The sequence below is a fragment of the Aureococcus anophagefferens genome (genome assembly GCF_000186865.1).
Source record: "Aureococcus anophagefferens unplaced genomic scaffold AURANscaffold_35, whole genome shotgun sequence".
NCBI classification, from domain to species: domain Eukaryota; class Pelagophyceae; order Pelagomonadales; family Pelagomonadaceae; genus Aureococcus; species Aureococcus anophagefferens.
In genome coordinates, this window is record NW_008705593.1 from 175,552 (window position 1) to 195,510 (window position 19,959).

The 19,959-nt window shown below is 70.9% G+C and overlaps 2 protein-coding genes across 2 annotated transcripts; both read left to right on the forward strand.

Moving 5' to 3' along the window:
• Nucleotides 1-5,267: 5,267 nt before the first annotated feature.
• On the forward strand, nt 5,268-7,331 carry AURANDRAFT_10344 (hypothetical protein; the record flags this gene model as incomplete). The annotated part of the gene is made up of 1 exon (XM_009042654.1): nt 5,268-7,331. A coding segment is annotated over one exon (2,064 nt), but the record flags the coding sequence as incomplete, so codon positions are not given.
• A 1,751-nt stretch (nt 7,332-9,082) lies between these two features.
• AURANDRAFT_32730 (hypothetical protein) lies at nt 9,083-9,676 on the forward strand (the record flags this gene model as incomplete). Its single annotated transcript, XM_009042655.1, has 1 exon — nt 9,083-9,676. One exon carries the CDS (start codon nt 9,083-9,085, stop codon nt 9,674-9,676), a length of 594 nt encoding a protein of 197 aa, XP_009040903.1.
• Nucleotides 9,677-19,959: the final 10,283 nt, after the last annotated feature.

The window sequence follows — 19,959 nt, forward strand, 5'->3', positions numbered from 1 at the left end:
GGTCGCCGAAGTCGCTCGCGATCCACTTCGACGGCGTCCTGGAGCTGCCCAACGCCCTCGTCGGCGAGGAGGCGGCGGGCGCCGACGCGCAGGCCTGGCCGGACCTGCCGAACATCCTGGACATCCCCCACGAGCTCGCGGAGGCCTTCGACTTCATCGACAAGGACCACAACGGCGCGCTGACGCGCGCCGAGGTCATCCGCGCGTGCCGGCGGAGCGCCAAGGTCCGGGACCTGCTGGGCCTGCCCGAGCACATCCGGCAGGAGGACGGCACGCGGGACCGCTTCGAGGAGGTCTTCCAGGCCCTCGACGTCGACGACAGCAAGACGATCAACCTGCTCGAGTTCTGCGCGCTCAGCGGCGTTTTAGCGGAGGCGCACGGCGGCACGCCGCGGCGCCACGACCCCCAGAACACGGTCGCCCTCATCCGCGCGGAGCAGCGGCGCACGCGGCCCGTGCTCTGCTGCCAGAGCTCCCTCGACGACGTCGAGTCGCCGAAGCACCTCGAGCCGCCGTCGCCCGCGCTATCGGCCTACGCGACGCCGCGCGGCGTCCCGGACGCGCCCGGCGCGGAGCCGAGGCCGGCGGCCATGAGCGTCAAGAGCTTGAGCGCCTCGAAGATCGTCGAGGAAGACGATCCCCCGCCGCCGCGGCGGGGCTCGCCGAGCTCGCCGAGCTCGCCGAACTCGCCGTCGGGCATGTTCGACCAGTTCGCGGAGTTGGTCGCGTCCGACGAGTTCCACGACCGCGCGCGGGACCGGTCCACGGAGCAGGCGTCGACGTTCGAGCGGCCGAGCCTGCTGCGGGCGTGGACGGCCATCAAGTACAACCACCAGGTCTTCGCCGTGTTCTGCATCTACAGCGAGGCCGTGCCGCGCCTCTACCGCGGCCTCAACCTCTGCCTCGAGATCTTCCTCTGCGCGTTCGCGTTCCAGCTCGAGAACGCGCTCGAGTACCCGGACCCGGGCTGCGACAAGGAGACGACGCGCGACGACTGCCTCCAGTACGAGAACTTCCGCATCGAGGCGCTGAGCGACGGCGCGCGGAAGATGTGCAACTGGGACGGGTGCTCCGCGTCGTGCGACTACAACGAGCCGGGCGAGGGCGACGAGCTCGACTTCGACCACATGGTGCTCCTCACGATCACCCTCGCCATCCTCCTCCCGGTCTGCAAGCTCATCGGCTGGATCTTCGACAACGTCGTCATCGCGCCCCTGCCCCTCGACGTCATCCTCGGCGTCAACGCGAGCTGGGCCGCGGCGAGCGCCGGCGCCGCGCGACTCCGGGCCATGGTCGTCGTCGAGGGGCCGCCGCCCAAGGGCGCGCCGCCGGCGCCGGACGACGACACGCCGGCGCCGGACGACGCGCACACGGCGCCGGACGACGCGCAAACGGCGCCGGACGACGCGCCCGCCCCCGGGGCGGACCACTGCCTGCCCCGGTTCGACGCGTTCCCCGGGAAGTGCTTCGGCGCGGGCGAGGCGCCGGCGCCGCCCGCGGGTGCGCCCGAGCCCGCGCTCGAGCACTTCCCGGAGGTCCACGAGGGCGACCCCTTCTTCGAGACCCTCGACGAGGAGGCGCCCGAGGAGGAGCCCTTCGCCGCGGTCGTCGAGGCTCTCGCCGCCGCCGAGCCGCCCGAGCCGGCGCCCCCCGAGGCCGAGGCGATGGAGCGGGGCACGCGCCGCGGGAGCAAGGCCGAGGCCGACCGGCTCGCGGCCGAGGAGCGCGCGCTCGTCGCCGGCGCGACGAAGGACGAGATCGCCGCGGACGCGGCCATCGTCGAGAACGGGGCAGGAAAAGAGAGCGACATTCCCAACTTCAAAGGCTCATATCTCGGCCATTTTCCACTCGTTTTGGCTGATTTTTGGACGAGCGATCATCTCTCGGAACGATCTCGAAGCGCATATGCTTTTTATCGAACGCGCGCGCGCGGAAAACTCACGTTGAAGCGACGTTGAATCGCCCTCGTGCTGCCCAGGTCGAGAAGATCACCGAGGAGATCGAGACGTCCGCGGCGGAGACGCGGACGCGCATCCTGCGCGTCGAGGCGCACATGGCCGCGTCGCGCCTGAAGAAGCGGTCGCGCTTCGCGGCGGCGGTCGGCCTCGGCGAGCTGCCGCCGTGGCTCAAGGCGTGGAAGCTCCGCTACAAGATCTGGGCGCACCGCGCGCGGCGCGGGTTCATCAGGCCCTTCCTCCGGCCGGACCCGACGCGCGAGCGGCGGAAGCTCGTCGCAAAGGCGCTGGCGCCCCACGTCATGGAGGCCGTGCTCCTGCGCCACGAGGAGCTGGTGGCGAGAGTCAAGGACCTGCACAAGATCCACGCGCACGACCCCGCGGAGCGGGACCGCGCGGAGGCCATGATCGAGCGCCTCGACGCGTCCATGCTGTCCCAGTGGGGCTTCGAGGCCCACGAGGAGCGGTTCCGGCAGAACGTCGAGGCCGCGATCCGCAAGCAGATGCGGCTCGCGCTGCTCTGGAACGAGGAGCTCGAGGACCTCGAGACCGACGACGCGGAGGAGACGCTGGCTCTGCGGGCGTCGAAGCTCATCGAGTTCGAGCGGCTGCAGAAGCTGCTCCCGGCGGAGCGCGCCGTCTACGAGAAGTGCATGGAGCGCGCGCCGACGGACGCGTACGACGCGCCCGACGAGGCGCCGTCGCTCCTCGTCTGGGTCCTGTCGTGGGCGTTCCTCTTGGGCCTCGTCGCCTACGTGATTATTTATCTCCTGACGGCGGCGACGGAGATGGCGTCGACGAAGAAGACGCTCGCGTGGCTCTCGGATCTGTGCTACGAGACGGCGTTCATCTACGGCGTCGTGCTCCCGATCCAGATTCTAGTGCTCGACACGATGCTCCCGTCGCTCCTCAACGAGCGCTTCGGCCACCTCGAGGATCCGACGCAGATCAAGGTCATCCCCTTCCACACGCGGCTCCCGGCGACGGCGACGCAGTTCCTGCTGGAGAAGCGGCCGGAGCTCCGGAACACGAAGATCGGCAAGCACATCCTCGAGAAGCACCCGGAGCGCCACGCGCTGCTGACGGTCATCGACCCCGCGGCCATCGAGCACATGTACGCGGAGGCGACGTGGAAGCCCCGGCCGTCGACGCACCTCTTCCTCTTCTTCTGGGCGTTCCTCTACGGGCCCCTGCCCGGCGACATCCAGGACCTCATCTTCGAGTACCTCTTCACGCTGTCCCAGCCCCTCGCGAACATCTGCGGCGCCGTCTTCGGCAAGCAGATGCACGGCACGCTGACCCTCGTCGGCTCGGCCTTCCTCCTCGCGGTCTTCTTCACCGTCTTCCAGGTCGCGGCGATCACCTGGGACCGCGCCGCGCGCCGCTTCAAGTACCTCGACGTCAGGAACCTCCTCGACGACTTCATCGGCGACACGTTCACGACGTCGACCGCGGACAGCGACTAGGTGGGTAAGGGCGCCCTCCGGCGTGCCGTGGGGTGCAAGGTTTAACATCCGGCCATCGGTGAATTCAACGTGAATGAAAAGTTGAGTTTCGTGGAGTGTGGGTGGGGCATCCTGCCCATACGATGCGTGCTCGCAACCGAGTAGAATGCGTCGATAGCAACACGTCGCCGCAGCGCGCAGCCCCACCAATCCCGGGGCCGCCGCTGCCGCCGCTGCGCGTCAATATACTCCCCGAGGACATGGCAGAGGAAATGTGTGAATCCGGCGGCGCCATGTCCGATGTTGCGAAAGACGGTGGTGCCGGCGACGAGGTCCAGGAAGTCGATGCGTCCCCGCCGATGTTCAGCATTCGGCTTCTCGCAGACGTGAGCCCGTGCGGCGGGCAACCGAAGCTGCTGCTGGGCGGCGTGCGCGTCGCGCCCGGACGCGACCTGCGGCGTCTGCTCGAGGAGCGAGACTCCGCGCTGCAGCAGGTGGAAAAGGAGTGGCTCGTCGAGTACTTCGACCCAGATTTCCAGGAGTACCTTCCGCTCTCGGAGGATCTCTCGGAGCTCCGGGGCCAGCGCGCCGCCCGGCTGCGGACGTCCTTCGTCGGCGCGGAGGAACCGGCGTGGAACCGGCCGGCAGCCCCGAAGGCGCTCGGAACGACGCACTCTCGGCGCCTGACGCTGTGGGATCTCGTCGTGTCGCGGAGCACGTCGGCGTTTCGCAATCCTATCAACTGGCTCATGCCGTTCGACCACCACTTTGCGTTCAAATGCTGCATGTTTCTGCACCGGAGCACGGACGAGATCAAAGAATTTCTCGTCACGCAGCTCGATCAGTGGATCTTGACGATGTCGTTGCTGCTGACGGTGTTTTACGCGGGGTTTGCGCACGATCGCCGTTGACATCAAGCCCTCGGGTTCGCAGCAGTCGTTGTACTTGCAGGTCTTTACCCTGAATTCCGTCCTCGGCGGCTTCTGGAGCGCGCAGGCGACCGTCACCTCGATCGTCTGCCGCGTGTGCCTCTCGTCCGTGCACGCAAACAACTTCGACCTCGCCCTGGTGGCGGCGCGGTCGCTCATCACGTTGCGCGAGGTCTCTATATGCGCGGTCTGCTACCACTGCGTGCTCGAGACGGTGGGCCTCGCGCTCCTCATGGCCAAGGACCAGCCCGCCGGGGTCGCGTTCCTGGACAGCGCTGTGCACGCCAAGGCCTGGGCCTGTTTCATGTTCTTCTGCTCTGCCTACGACATCTTCCTGTTCGTGACGTACGGCGGGCTTTGCCTATACTCCGGCCTCCTGAGCATGGAGCGGTGCGTCCCGGGCCTCCCGCTCCTGACGACGGACAAGCACGGGAACTACGAGGAGGTGACCCACATGCTCGTGAAGAAGACGCTCGAGGCGCTCCACGACAAGGCCGACGCGGGGGTCGTCAAGGAGCGCGCGGCCGCGACGGTGGAGGTCCTGCGGGCCTTCCGCGGCAGCCGGAGAGGCAGCCTCCCCCAGGGACCCCAGACACACAGACTCACGGCGGAGTTTACACCATGCGTGGGTTAGCCCAGCGCACCTTTATCATCACCAATTTGCATTGCCTGTTCGCGTGCACTGCAAACAGCCCCTGCGTCGAGCGCGTGCTTGTGGCAGCGCATCGCGGACGCCGTCGACGTCGCGAGCTCCCTCCTGAACTACGCGCTGCATGCTTCTGGGCTTCACACGCGCTGCAGCGGCGATCGCACTCGGCTTGAGCACTCGTAGGACCATGGCGTTGCAGCCGTTGTCCGCGTCGTCGCTCAAGAGCTTGCTGCCGTCCAAGCCGGAGCCGCCGGCGCCCTGCGGCACGCGCGAGCTCGACGGCCGCGCGCTCATCGGCATGACGCGCGTCGGCGGCGCCGTCGTGTCGCCGGACGGCACGCAAGCCGTGCTCCACTCCAAGGTCTACGACTTCGACGCCAAGAAGTTCGACGAGACGCTCTGGCTCGTCGACGTCGCGGAGACGAGCGGCGCGGCGCTCGCGGCGCACGCGCACCTCACGCCGCTCGTCAAGGGCTCGCAGCATTCCTTCGCGTCGGCCAACAGCCCGCAATGGTCGCCCTGCGGCAAGTTCGTCGCGTTCCTGAGCAACCGCGGCAAGGAGGGCGAGAAGACGAGCGTCTGGACCGTGCCCGTCGCCGGCCCCGGCGAGGCGACGCTCCTCAAGCGCTTCCCCGTCTCCGTCGGCGACCTCGCGTGGGAGGCGGACGGTCTCGTCGTCAGCGCGGGCGTCTACCTCGACGAGGACGACGCGCTCAACGGCACGGCGACGCGCGACGACAAGAAGGCCGAGGGCGGCCTCAACGCCCACGTGTTCAAGCGCCTGCCCGTGCGCGAGTGGGACCGCTGGGTCGACGCCAAGTTCGCGCACCCCTTCTTCCAGCCCGTGTCGTTCGAGGGCGGCGCCTACGTCGCCAAGGGCGCCGCCGTCGACGGCCTCGCCAAGGTCGCGACGGCCTGCCCCAGCGGCGCCTTCGGCGGCTCCGAGGACTGGTCCATCGCACCCAACGGCGCCGTCGCGCTATCGTGCCGGCCGCCGCTGGCCGCCGACGAGGCGTGGACGACGAACCGCCACGTCTACCTCAAGGACTCGTTCGCCGCCGAGGGCGCCGCGTGCCTCACGGAGGGCAACCCGGGCTACGACTTCAGCCCGGCCTTCTCCAAGGACGGCTCGAAGCTCGCCTGGCTCACCATGGCGGGCGCGCAGTACGAGGCCGACGCCATCGGCATCAAGCTCTACGACGTCGCGACGAAGGCGACGACGGACCTCGTGGCCGCCGACGCGGACTTCGCCTACTCGCCCCAGTCGCTCCACTGGTCCGGCGACGGTTCGAAGATCTACTTCACGGCGGACGTCCGCGCGCGGCGCCGCCTCTGCGTCGTCGACGTCGCGTCGCGCGCCGTCGAGATCCTCGGCAGCGCCGCCGACGGCTCCATCAGCGTGCACGGCGAGATCGCCGGCGGCCTGCTCGTCTCGCGCGACTCCTTCGGCGCGCCGCCGGAGCTCTACCGCTGCGGCGTCGACGGCGCGGGCCTCGAGCAGCTCACGTTCTTCAACGAGGCCAAGCTCGCCGCCGTCGACCTCGGCGTCGCGGAGGACGTCAGCTTCTTCAACCCACGCCCGGGCCGCGAGTCGCCCGAGGGCGCGGACATCCAGGCCTACCTCCTCAAGCCCGCGAACTTCGACGCGAAGAAGAAGTACCCGCTCGCCGTCGTCATCCACGGCGGTCCCCAGGGCTCCATCGGCGACGACTGGCACTACCGCTGGAACCTGCAGTCCTACGCGTCCGCGGGCTTCGGCGTGCTGGCCGTCAACTTCCGGGGCTCGACGGGCCTGGGCCACGGCTACTGCCGCGACATCTCGGGCGACTGGTCCATCGGCCCGGACGACACCGTCGCTGGCGTGCGACACGTGCTCGAGACCTACGACTGGATCGATCCGTCGCGCGTCGCGGGGCTCGGCGCGTCGTACGGCGGCTTCTCCGTCAACTACTTGAACGGCCACGCGCCCGAGGGCATGTTCAGGTGCCTCGTGAACCACGACGGCGTCTTCGACCTGCGGTCCGCGTACTGGTCCACGGAGGAGCTCTTCTTCATGGAGAAGGAGTTCGGCGGGACGCCCTACGCGCCCGAGAGCCAGCTGCCGGAGTCGCCGTACCAGAAGGTCTCGCCCGCGGCCGCGGTCACGAACTGGAAGACGCCGACGCTCGTCATCCAGGGCGACAAGGACTTCCGCCTCGTCACGGCCGAGGCGCTCGCGACGTTCACGGCCCTCCAGCGCCAGGGCGTCGAGAGCGAGCTGCTCTTCCTCCCGGACGAGAACCACCACTGCCTCAACCCGCAGAACAGCCTCGTCTGGCACCACGCGGTCCTCTCCTGGATCAAGAAGCACACGGCGTGAACGCTAGCCGTCCTTAACCTCGTCGACGTAGACGCGCGCGGGGCCGCGGATCTCCTCGACGGGCGTCAGCGTCGGCGCCTTGGCCGAGATGACGACGTGCTCCCGGATGACCCAGCCCGCGCCCGAGGCCTTCGCGATGCGCACGGGCCCCGACGCGCGGTTCGCCGCGGGCTCGACGACCGCGTCGCCGTGCGTGTAGTTCGCGCAGGGGAACAGGGCGAGGCCGAGGCCGAGGCACAGCACCGCCGCGGCCGCGAGGAAGACGAACGCCGCGAGGCCGTCGAGCAGGTCGCCGCACGCCGCGTCGTACACGAAGCCCGCGTACGCCGGGTGCAGCGCCGCGCAGCCGACGCGGCCGTCGACGTCCCGCAGGCTCGCGCGCGTCACCCTGATCTCGTCGCGCAGCACGTCGACGCCCTCGCCGCCGCAGCCGTCCGCGAGGTCCAGCGCGCCCTCGAGCGCCGCGAGGCCGCGCCAGACGGACGCCGTGGCGTTGCGCACGGGGTTCGCGCCGCGACACGTCCCGTAGAACTCCGCGAAGCGCGCCGGCTCCGCGCCGAGCCGCTCGGCGACGACGGCGACGGCGGCCGTGTCGCCCGCGCAAAAGTCCGCGACGGCCGTCGCTCCACCGAGCGCGAGCGCAGTAGTCGCGGCGCCGGCGACGAAGAGCAGCGCCGCGAACGCGTGGCCGCCGCCGTCCAGCCGCCGTCGATCCGCGTAGAGCGCGGCGACGCAGAGCGCCGCGGCGACCCAGTAGGCCGCCGTCGCGGCGCCGAAGCCCAGGGTCACGTACGATTTCGCGTCGTCCGCGACGCGGGCCGCGTCGGCGAGCGCGTTCGCGAGGCCGTCGACGTAGGCTTGCGCGTCGGCGACGGCGCGTTCTGCGCTGACCACAAACGCCGCGACGCCCGCGGCCAGCGTCGCGTCGGCGGACGCCGTCGCGCAGCCCAAGTCGCCGCCGGCGACGTCGTAGACGGGGAGCTGCGCTCCCCTGACGTCCGCGAGCTCGCCGTCGACGGCGTCGACCGTCGCCGCGAGGTCGTCCGCGAGGCGCGAAAAGTCGCGCGCGGCGCGCCGCAGCGACGCCCGCGGGCCGGCGCAGGCCGCGGCGCACGCCGCGCCCAACGCGAAGACGAGCGCGACGCGCGTCCGCCGCTCGCTGCAAACGCGCTTCTTCACCTCGGGCCGGCGGAAGCAGGACGCGTGGCGCCTCCGGCAGCGGGCGAAGCGCGCGAGGCCGAGGAAGCAGCTCACGGCTAGGAAGAGCGCGCCGCCCAGGGCGCCGACGGCCAACACGATGGAGGCGATGCTGCCCCAGTAGTTGCCCTCCGTGGAGAAGCGTTGCGCGTTATGGTGGTACACGCGCCCGAAGAGCGTCGCGTAGCGCGACGGACGGTAGGACGACGCCTCGTAGGCGTCGTCGTCGTAGTCCATCTTCGAACGTAGACGGCCTACCTACGCAGAGCGTCCATGCTGCATGAAACGCCAAAGCAACTTCGGCCTCGAGGACGGCAACGTGCAGACGCGCTCGCGAGATTGCAGTAGCCATCGCGGGCTGAGCGTCGAGCTGGTGTGCAAGCGAGTCGCTGTAACTCGTCCCGCGCCAAGCCCCCGCCGACACAATGGTTCGCGCTCTCGTCGCCGCGGCCCTGTGCGCCGTCGCCGGCGCCCTCGTCGCGCCGAAGACGCTCGCGCCGATGAAGATCCCCGGCCGCGCCGGCGTGCCGCGGAGCAGCGTCGTCATGATGCCCATCGGCGTGCCCAAGGTCGCGTACCGCGTGCCCGGCGCGCCGTCGGCGGACTGGATCGACATCTACAACCGGCTCTACCGCGAGCGCATCATCTTCCTCGGCCAGGAGATCGACGACGAGCTCGCGAACCAGATCATCGGCGTCATGCTCTACCTCGACAGCGAGGACTCGACGAAGCCCATCTACCTCTACATCAACTGCCCCGGCGGCTCCGTCATCGCGGGTTTGGCCATCTTCGACACCATGAACCACATCAAGTCCAAGGTCGTCACGATCAACATCGGCCTCTCGGCGTCGATGGCGTCGTTCCTCCTCTGCGGCGGCACCAAGGGCTCGCGCCTCGCGCTCCCGAACTCGCGCGTCATGATCCACCAGCCCATGGGCGGCGCCCAGGGCCAGGCCGAGGACATCAAGGTCGAGGCCGCGCAGATCATCCGCATCAAGGAGAACCTCGTGAAGCTCTACGCGATGATGACGGGCCAGACGCAGGACCAGATCATCCTCGACCTCGACCGCGACAACTTCATGTCCGCGCAGGAGGCCTGCGACTACGGCATCATCGACAAGGTCATCCCCGTCAGCGACTGAGCCGGCGCGGCGCGGACGACTAACGACCGTTACGATCGAGCCAGGGCTCATGTGCGGGTGGCGCAGACCGCGTCTAGAGGCCCTACCCGGAGGTCCAGTCGTAGAAATCGATTTCGGCGTCAGAATTCATCCCATCTTCCGAATTGTAGAAATCGGATTCGTCGTCGGAATTCATCTCTTCTTCCAGCTCCATCTGGGCTTCATGCTCCATTTGAGCTTCATGCTCCATCTGCGCTTCATGCTCCCTCAGGGCAAGAAGAGCTCGGCCAAGGCCCGGACCGCGAACCGGGGTCCGCACGTTCGTCGACAGCGGCAGCCAAAAAGAAAGCACATGCAGGAAGATATACGGGTCAGACAAGACAGATCGCAGACGGCGCCCCTTCTGAGGTCGGGGCACTGGGTGACAGACGAGGTTGTCAGGAAAAATGCGACTCAAAATGGGATCGTAGCACCACGCGCGACCTTGTGAGCAGAGAGCGCGGAGCGCGAACAGGCGGTGGAGTCCGTTAAGCTCGTACTTTCGCCATCCTCCCGCGGCGCGTACCTCCGTGAGGAGGGCGAACGCGTCGCGCGCCGTGGCCCCAAACTTGGAGCTGGCTATTTCGATGGCATCCTGACCGTAGTAGTACTGGCCACCGTACATGTTTCGCTTGTTGTAGCAGGCGCCGCGCCGAAGGAGCATGCGGATAATGTCGACGTCCACTCGATCCGCGGCGCGCATCAGCGCCGTCCAACCTCGCCATGCGTCCCCATTTTCATCAACATCCGTCCCAGCGTCCAGGATCAGCTCGACGACGTCGGCGTGACGTTGGAACACGGCGGTCGCTAAACAGTCAGTCGGATACCGCACGTCGACTCCGCGCGCGATGAGAAGGCGGAGAACGTCAACGCGGCCATTCACTACGGCCAAGTCACGCAGTTGTTCTCCCGTAGAGTCTGTGCCGACGACGCTGCTTCGCTCGTAGACTTCGAGGGCGACTGGCTCGGCCGCGCCCCCGAAGACAAGCCTTTCGCGCTGCAAGATCCACGACGGGGAACCATGCGGGAAATCGCCCTCCAGAGGACCGTACGGTATGATCATCGCCGGGTCTTCCCTAGAGAACCGAATCGAGACCCCCCATCAGGCTGCGACCCAGCTTCAACGAATGCTGCATCGACAAGATTGAATGGTTTATTGAAGCGTTTACAGTTTTATGTGCGCAAAGACATGGAGCCCTCCCGTGGAAACTTAGGCAGCACACCTGCAATCATCGCATCGCCGTAGACGTCGACAATTAACGATGCGGCGCCAGGCGCGCGTGCAGCCCGGCTCCTACGACGAGCCGGACGCGGCGTCGCTGCTCCGGGCCGCGCCGCCGGCCTACGGCGCCCCGCCGGCCTACACGCCGGCCTGCGCGGCCGTGCGGCCGCCGGCGAAGCTCGCGCCGCTGCCGGCGAAGCTCGCGCCGCTGCCGCCGCTGCCGGCGCGCGCGCCCATCGCGACGCCCGCGCCGCCCGCGCCCGCGCCCGCGGCGGAGGCGCCCGCCGCGGCGCCGCGCGCGCCCGACTCGGTGCGGCGCCACGCGGGCCACCGCCTCGCGCTCGAGCGCCGGGCCGCGCGGAAGCGCGCCCTCTTCGTCGCCGCCCAGGGCGAGCGCGAGGACCGGCGGCGCGCGCGCGCGGCGGGCCTCCCGGCCGCGGACGCGGACCTGCTCGCGGCCGCGGACCGCGACCGGTCGGAGCTCGCGGCCTTCGACGCCGCGGCCGCGCGCGAGTTCCGGGCCCAGGCCGCCCAGGCCCAGGCGACGCTCCTCGCGGCCCTCGAGGCGGAGCAGGCCGCCGCGGACGACGCGTCGGACTACGACCGGCACGTCGGCGACGCGCGCGCGCGACTGGACGCGATGCTCGACGAGGCGCGCGCGACGCGCGCGGCGGCGGAGGAGCGCGTCGTCGCGTCCAGCCCGCGGCTGCCGCCGCCGCGGCCCGAGCTCGACGCCCACGACCGCCGCGGGCCCGCGCTGCCGCCGCTGCGGCTGCCCGAGGAGAGCAAGGAGCCGCCGCCGGCGGGCGACACGGGCCGGTCGCCCGCGGCGTCCCCGGAGGCCGTCGCCGTCGAGGCGCCGGCGACGCCCAAGGCCACGCCCAAGGCCGCGGCGACGCCGACGACGCCCAAGGCCGCGCCGCCGGCGTGGGAGCCGCACCGCGAGCGCCTCGACGGCGAGAAGACGCCCGAGGAGTACGTCGCCGAGCGCGAGCCCTTCATCCGCGCGGCGCTGCTGCTCTGCGTCGTCGTCCTCGTCGTCGCCGCCTACGTGGCCTATGCGGCGTTCGCCCTCTGGCTCGACTGCCGCTTCCGCGCGGTCGCCGCGGCGTGGGTGCTCGGCGTCGCGCTCTGCGCCGTCGCGCTGCTGGGCATCTGGGGCTGCCGGCGCGTGCGGGGCGACCTGCTGCGCTACTTCGAGACGGACGCGGACGCGGTCTCCGCCGACGGCCTCGTCGTCGAGCGGCCCGCGGACACGTGGGGCCAGGGCCTGCTCGAGGTCGTCTTCTTCTGCTTCCTCTTCCTGGCGATCCTGTGCGCGATCTTCGGCGCCTGCCTCCTCGCCAACGGGAAACTGGGCGCGACCTTCGCCAAGTCGCTCAAGGAGACGAGGCCGGGCGCCTTCGAGCGGACCTTCGGCGACGTGTCGTCCGCGCGCGGCGGCCGGCTGCTCAAGGCCGCCATGGTCGAGTTCGGCGTGGAGTTGCTGGCCTGCGGGCTGCTCGCGCTCCTGCCGCTGCGGCCCATCGAGCGCGTCGTCACGTTCTTCGAGGTCGTGCAGAGCGGCCTGCAGTGGGGCAACGCGTTCCTGGCCGTCGTCGGCGTCTTCTTCGCGGTCATGGCCGCGCTCTCGCTGGCGCTCAACGACGCCCTGCACGGCTCGGAGTTCGACAGCCCGAGCGACGGCTACTTCTGGCTCGGCTTCGCGAGCGGGCTCGTCGCGGTCTTGTTCGGCGCGTTCGGCTTCGCGGCGGCGCTCAACGAGGACGTCGCCGCGCTGCGCGTCTACGAGCGGCTCGGCGCGCTCTGCGCCGCGCTGTGGGCGGCCATGTTCGTCGTGATCACGTCGCGCATCGGCTCCATCCCGCGCATCGTCGACGGCCACTGCGACGTCATCGCGCGTCCCCCGCGTCCGTTTTTTTTTCTCGGTCGCCCCCTTTTTGAAGCTTTTTTTCCCGCGAAGCGTACTCGCGACGCTTAACCCTCCGTAGGTGCGGCTCATGTCCAAGAGCTGGTGGAAGCGGTTCCTGGGCTGCCGCAAGTACGCCAACGACGCGCTGCGCCACGGCGACGGCTTCGAGGACGTCTACGTGCGCGGCGCGGGCGAGATCTACTCCGTCTACTGCGACGACGCGGCGAGGGTCGTCTACGCGTGGGAGTACAACCGCGACGGCGAGGTGCAGCGCGGCGCGTGCGGCTGCCGCGTCGACTACTACGGCTGCCTCAACAACGACTGCTGCCAGCTGCTCAAGGAGGCCGCGCGCACGAACGCGTTCCTCGTCGTCGTCTTCGGCGCGCTCGTGCTGCTGCTCCTCGTCGCGATGGTGCTCGGCGCGCGCTACATGCGCGACCGCGTCCGATCGCGCCGGAAGGGCCGGCGGGAGCGCGTCCACCGCACCACGGGCGGCGTCGTCTTCGTGGTCTTCGCGATCTGCGCGGCGCTGGGGCTCTTCGCCGCGGGCACGCTCGCGCGGCGCGGCGGCGCGCGGTCGTCGTACTACTTCGGCCGCGGCCGGCTCTACAACAACTTCTCGCCCCTGCGCGGCGACCTCAAGAGCCGCCTCGACGACACGGACCTGCTCGGGGCCGGCGCCGACGTGTGCCGGCGGAGGCTGCCGGAGGGGGACATCCCCGTGCCGACGTTCGCGCCGACCGCGACGCCGCTCCCGACCGCGGCGCCGATCGCGGCGCCGACGACGGGCCTGCCGTCCATCGCGCCGTCGACTGGAGTTCCGTCGGCGTGTCCGACGACCGGCGCGCCGTCGGCGAGACCGTCTCTGGTACCGACGCCGAAGCCGTCGACGGCGGCCCCCACGATGTCGCTGCGGCCGTCCGCGGCGCCGACGAGCGCGCCGACTTCCGCACCGTCGGGAGTGCCTACGAGCGTGCCGACGTCATTTACCTGGGCGCCGACGAGGCGACCTACGAGCGCACCGACGGGGGTGCCGTCCTGGCCTCCTTCTTCTCAACCCTCGCGGACGCCTTCGGGGGCTCCGTCGTCCGCGCCGTCCGCGCCGCCGACGGTGGGGCCGTCGCTGCTGCCCTCGAACGTTCCGACATCGGTTCCTTCGTCACTACCGACTCTGGGACCGTCTAGCATTCCGACGTTCGCGCCGACGTCCGTGCCGACGTCGACGCCGTCATCGACGCCTTCAAAGATGCCCACGGCACTCCCTACGTCGGTTCCGTCGTCATCGCCCTCATCGGCACCGTCGATGACTCCTACGCGGTCGCCGACGTCGTCGCCGAGCTACCCGCCCAGTCCATGTCCTAGCGCGGTTCCGTCGACTGCGCCGTCATCAGTGCCGACGTCCAGCCCGACGCCCCAACCATCGGTGCCTCCGACGTCCGCGCCGACGTCGCTTCCTTCGACGCCGCCGTCATCAGCGCCCTCGGCGACGCCCTCGAGCTCTCCCAGCGGAGCTCCGAGTAGCGCGCCGAGCACGGCACCCAGCAGCTTGCCGTCCTCAGCTCCGACGCCTTCTCCGAGCTCTACTCCCAGTGCCTCGCCGTCCGCGACACCCTCGAGCGCGCCTACGCCTTCGCCAAGTGCGACACCGTCGGCCGCGCCGAGCGCTCTGCCATCGACGGCGCCGAGCGCAACTCCTACGACGAGCCCTAGCGCGTCTCCGAGCGTGCTGCCGTCGACGGCGCCGACGCCTTTGCCTAGCTCAACGCCTACGGCCGCGCCGTCGACCGCGCCGTCAGCATCGCCGACTTCGACGCCGACCGCTGCTCCGACGGCCGCGCCGACCTCCGCGCCATCGTCCGCGCCGTCTGCATCACCTAGCGCCGCGCCGTCGTCGTCGCCCTCGACCGCGCCCACAACGGCTCCGACGAACACGCCGTCCGCGATTCCCACGAACGTTCCGTTCCCCGGGCCGACTTTTGCTCCCACGGGGGCATCGACGCCGGTTCCCACGCCTTCGCCCTCGGCGTCTCCCAGCGCGTCGCCAACGGCGTCACCAACGGCATCGCCTACGGCCGCGCCGTCGACGCTACCCTCCGCGGCGCCGAGCGCGAATCCATCCTCTGCTCCCTCCGCGGCGCCCTCGGCGTCGCCGACAGCTGCGCCGACCGCCTCGCCGACGGCATCACCTACGGCCGCGCCTTCGACGCCTCCGACAGCCGCGCCGACGCCTTCTCCGAGCGCTTCTCCGACGGCCGCGCCGAGCGCTTCTCCGACGGCCGCGCCATCCGCGTCTCCGAGCAGCAATCCTTCAGCCGCTCCGAGCTCAATTCCGTCGCCGCTCCCATCGCCCGCACCTTCTTCGTTGCCCAGCGCGCTTCCGACGCCCGCTCCGACCGCGTTGCCCTCAAGCGCGCCGTCCCCGGCTCCCACGGCCTCTCCTAGCGCGTCACCGTCGGCCGCGCCCTCATCGATGCCCTCCGCGGCACCCTCAGCGCTTCCATCCAGCGCACCGACGCCAAGCCCCTCGTCGCGTCCCAGTCCAACGCCGACGACCCCGCCGTCGCCGTCGCCGTCGCCCTCGCCGACGACCCCGCCGTCGCCCGCGCCCAGCGGAACGCCGTCAGCGACGCCGACGTCGACGCCCAGCTCACCGTTTCCATCACTGGCGCCGTCACCGATTCCAAGCGCGACACCGAGCGCGTTTCCCACGCCGGCGCCAACGAGCGGCCCGAGCTACGCTCCGTCGAGTCTCCCGTCGCTGGCTCCTACCGCGATCCCCACGCTCCCTCCGACGTCCGCGCCGTCGCTCGTCCCGTCCCCAAAGCCGACGCTCTACCCGACGGACCGCTGCGTCGTCGAGCTCACCCAGTTCATGATGAAGTACCCCTGCAGCGTCTGCGAGCGGCGCCTCGGCGCCTACGAGAGCGGCGAGACGACGTGCGTGTCCTTCTCCTACAGCCTCCCGACGTGCGCGTCCGCGGCGACGCTCGGGTCGACGGACGGCATCTGCCCGAGCTTCGCCGGCTGGAGCGAGTGCAGCGAGCAGGACGTGAGCGACGTCGCGGTGACGAGCGGCGAGTGCAAGAGCTACTGGTACGCGTTCGCGATCCTCACGGATGGGTCGCCGCGCGCGGCCGCGTGCGAGATCGCCGTGTCCGTGGCCGTCGACGCCCGCGGGTCCCTGAGCTTCCCCCAGGCGACGGCGGCCGTCGCCATCGACGTCGCCGTGGACGGCGAGACGACGACCTACGTCGTCGGCGGCGCGTCGGGCGACGTCGACGCCGCGCTCGCGGAGGTGTCGTTCTGCCCGCGGTGCGTCGACGAGACCTACAGCCTCGCGTTCGAGCTGACGTCCCCCTGCGCGGCGTGCGACACGAACGCCGGCGACGGCAAGGTCATGACCGTCTACGCGGCGACGGCCCTGAGCCGCACGTTCGCGGGGCGCGTCGTCGCGTCCGGATGCGGCGCGGACTGCTGGGACGCGGGCCTCGGCAACGTGTCCGTCGTCGTCGACGCGCCCGGCGACTGCGACGACCGGCGGCGGCGCCGGCGCCTCGACGAGACCGGCGCCTACGTCGGCTGGGACGACACGGCGGCGCTGACGGCGCCCGACGGCACCTACGCCGTCGTCGTGCCCTACCAGGCGTCGTCGCACGGCGCGAACGCGACGGTGCGCTACGACGCGCCGGGCTACCGGCCCGAGGCCACGCGCGTCGTCCTCGGCGCCGTCGCCGTCGCGCCCGAGGCCGGCCGCTACTACTGGCAGAGCGACGCGGCCGGCGACTCCTGCGTCGACGGGTCCACGCTCGACGACGTGCCCGCGGCGCGCTGCGCGGCCGCGGGCGTCGACATGTGCGCCGTCTTCGCCGACAAGTTCCGGCCCTACGCGGGCTCCTTCTGCCAGTGCTGGCTCGCCGCGCGCTTCGACGCGCGGAGCGCGGACCTCGGCACCTGCGCCGGGTCGCCGCGGTTCATGAACGCGTCCGCGTGCGCGGAGCTCGGCGTCGCCGGCGCCAACTGCACGGGCTACCCCTGCGCCTGCGCGACGGCGAGCGTCGTCGGCGCGGGCGCGCACGTCGTCGACGCCGTCTACCTCACGTCGACGTCGACGCCGCCGTCCGCCGTGCCGCTCTCCGCGCCGACGACGGCGCGGCCCAGCTATTTTCCCACGGCGGTGCCGACGTCGAGGCCCACGTCCGCGCCCACGTCGAGCCCCTCGTCGCTCCCGACGACGCCGCCCGCGCCGTCGCCGTCGCTTCAACCGTCGCCGCTGCCGACGACGGCGGTCCCGACGTCCGTGCCCACGGCCTGCCCCTCGCCGGAGCCGTCCCAGCCCGTGCCGACGCAGGACTTCCCGACGTACCAGCCGTCGATGAACCCGACCTACGCGCCGACTTCGACGCCGATGCCTACGGCTACACCGTCGTCGCCCGCGCCGACGACGTCGGGACCGACGCTCGCGCCCGTGAAGACGCCGCCGCCGACGGACGTCCCGACGTCGTCGACGCCCACGCTGGCGCCGAGCGTCCTCCCGACGACCGCGCACTCCAGCGTCTGACGGCGGGCGTTCGCGTTTTCTTGACGCTCATTTCTTCGTAGGTGCCTTCCGCTTCTCCGTCGAACGCCCCAACCACACCCCCGTCATCGCAGCCGTCGGATCCGCCGACGCGATCGCCGACGTCCTCGAGACCGTCGCCGCGACCGTCGCGCGCCCCCACGACGCCGCGGCCGTCGTCGCCGCCGACCTACGCGCCCACGCGCGCGCCGGCGTCCCGTGACGACCTTCAAGTTATTTCGACCGGGAAACCAATGAAAGATCGTCACGTGGTAGGCATATCCCGACGAACCCGCCGCCGCCGACGTACAAACCGACGACCCCGCCGACGACGGAGAGCTGCGCCGTCGACGCCGGGATCGACGCCGCGACGGTCGCGGACTGCTCCCTCGCCGGCGGCGTCGCCGTCCGCGGCTCCCGGGCCTGCAAGCGCTTCTACGGCACGTCCTACGCGCCCTTCGACGGCGCGGCGACGACGTGCGGGTGCTGCGTCGTCGACGAGCCGGTGACGCTGCAGGCGGAGGCGGCCGTCGTTTGCTTGGACGCGGGCGCCGCGGGCGCCGGCGGCGGGACCTGCGACCTCGACCTCGTGGAGGGCCCCGGGTCGCCCTTCGTCGGCGACCCGGCCGTGCTCGCCGAGGCGTCCGTCGTCGCGCCGCTCCTCGGCGGCGCCGTCGACGCGTCCTTCGCCGCGGACCCGCCGGAGGGCGCGTCCGCCGCGGGGTCCTGCGGCGGCGCCTGCGGCGGCGGCGGCGCGAGCTACGGCGCGTTCCGCTACGCGTCGGACGACGCCGTCGCGACGGCGCTCGTGCCCCTCGTCGGCGCGGTGGGCGCGGACGACGCGGTCTTCGTGCTCGTCTGGGGCCCGCTGCGGTCCGCGGCCGACGCGGCCGACAAGCGCGGCACGCCGCCGGACCTCGACCTGCGCGTGACCTTCCTCGCGGACGAGGCCACGGGCGAGCGGTGCCTCGTGAGCGCGGGCCAGCCGGCCTGCGGCGACGCGTCGCTCGACGCGACGTACGGCTCCGTCGACGTCGCCGCCGCGCGCGCGGACGGGTCGCCGGTCGTCGAGCGCTACGGCGTCGAGCACGTCGTCGTGTCGCCCCTGCGGGACACGGCCTACACGCTCTGGGTCCACAACCCGCCGCGCGACGACGACCTTTCGGAGCAGCCCGTGCAGCTCGCGGACGCGGCGGTCTACGTCTTCGGCGCGGCCGGCCTCGTCGGGGGCGAGGCCCTCGCCGCGGCGCCGCCGGCCTGCGGCGCGACGAACGCGTCGGCGGGGCTCAAGTGCGACGCCTACGACTACCCCGTCTTCGCGGACCCGGAGCCTCTGCTCTTCGCGACGGGCGCGGCGAGGACCGTCTGGTCCGCGCCGGCGGAGAACCGGCGGCGCGCCGAGTACACGGCCGCGGTCTGCGTCGACGCCGCCTTCGACGGCGACCACTTCGACCCCATCGCCTACGAGGTCCAGCGCCACTACACGGCCCAGGGTTGGGCCCACGCGCAGCGCGTCGCCGCGTGCGACGCGCCGCGCGAGTGCGACGGCGCGGACGCGGCCGTCTGGCACTGCTCGTCGCTCCTCGAGAACGGACTGTTTCGGTGCCCCGGGGCCATGCACGGCATGCTCTACTGCGACGCGGGGACGCGCTGCGACGCCGACGCCGCGGCGGACGCGGCCGTCGACGACCCGCGGGCGACCATGTGCGTCGCCGACGGCGCCGAGGCGCCGTCCGCGGCGCCGACCTACGGGCCGACGCTCAACCTGTTCTCCATCGTCATCCCCCTCGACTAAGACCCGCCTGTGTTAGTCCCACTTGGACCCGTCGAAGGCCTTCGTGACCTCGTCCATGAGCTCCTTCTTCTCCCGCAGCTTGTCCATGTCCTCGGGCCGCAGCGCGAGCACGGAGACGCGCCGCGGCGGCGTCGACGGCGGCTCCGGCGGCGGCGGCGGCGGGCAGAGGCCCTCGCGGAGGAGCCGGATCTCGCGCTTCGTCGGCTTCTTGCCGTAGACCGTGTCCTCGGTGTCGTCCTCGCGCGGCAGCCAGCGCGTGACGAACTTGTTCACGCGCTCGCTCTCGCGCGGCGGCTTCCACTGGATGGACCCGATGAGCTCGACGTCCTTCGCGTTCGGCAACTTCGCGTCCTTGGGCGCTTTCATCGCCTGGACCTTGCGCCGCAGCTTCGCCTTCTCCGCGTTGTGCCGCTTCTTCTGCGCGTCCGTGCCGCCCTTGAGGGCGCGCTTCGTCACGAGCTCCGCCTCGATCTCCGCGCGGAACTCCTCGCTGAGCTCGTTGCGGCTGTAGGCGCTCCATTTGACCACCTGGCTCTCGCCCGTGTCGTACTCCGCGAGGATGTCCTGCTTCTTGTCGCCCATGGTGCTGTCGCGTGCGCGCGTCTAAGGCCCGTCGGCCGCGCGCGCGCGCACCGCGGGCAGCCCCAGCGTTTGCCGCCCAAAATTGAGGCTGGAAGTACGGTGTTATTGCAGTGTCCGCATATCACTGGTTGCGAGTTGCAGTCGATACTCTGCCATGTTGACGCTCGGCGTGACATCACTTGGTTGACTCCGAGCTGCC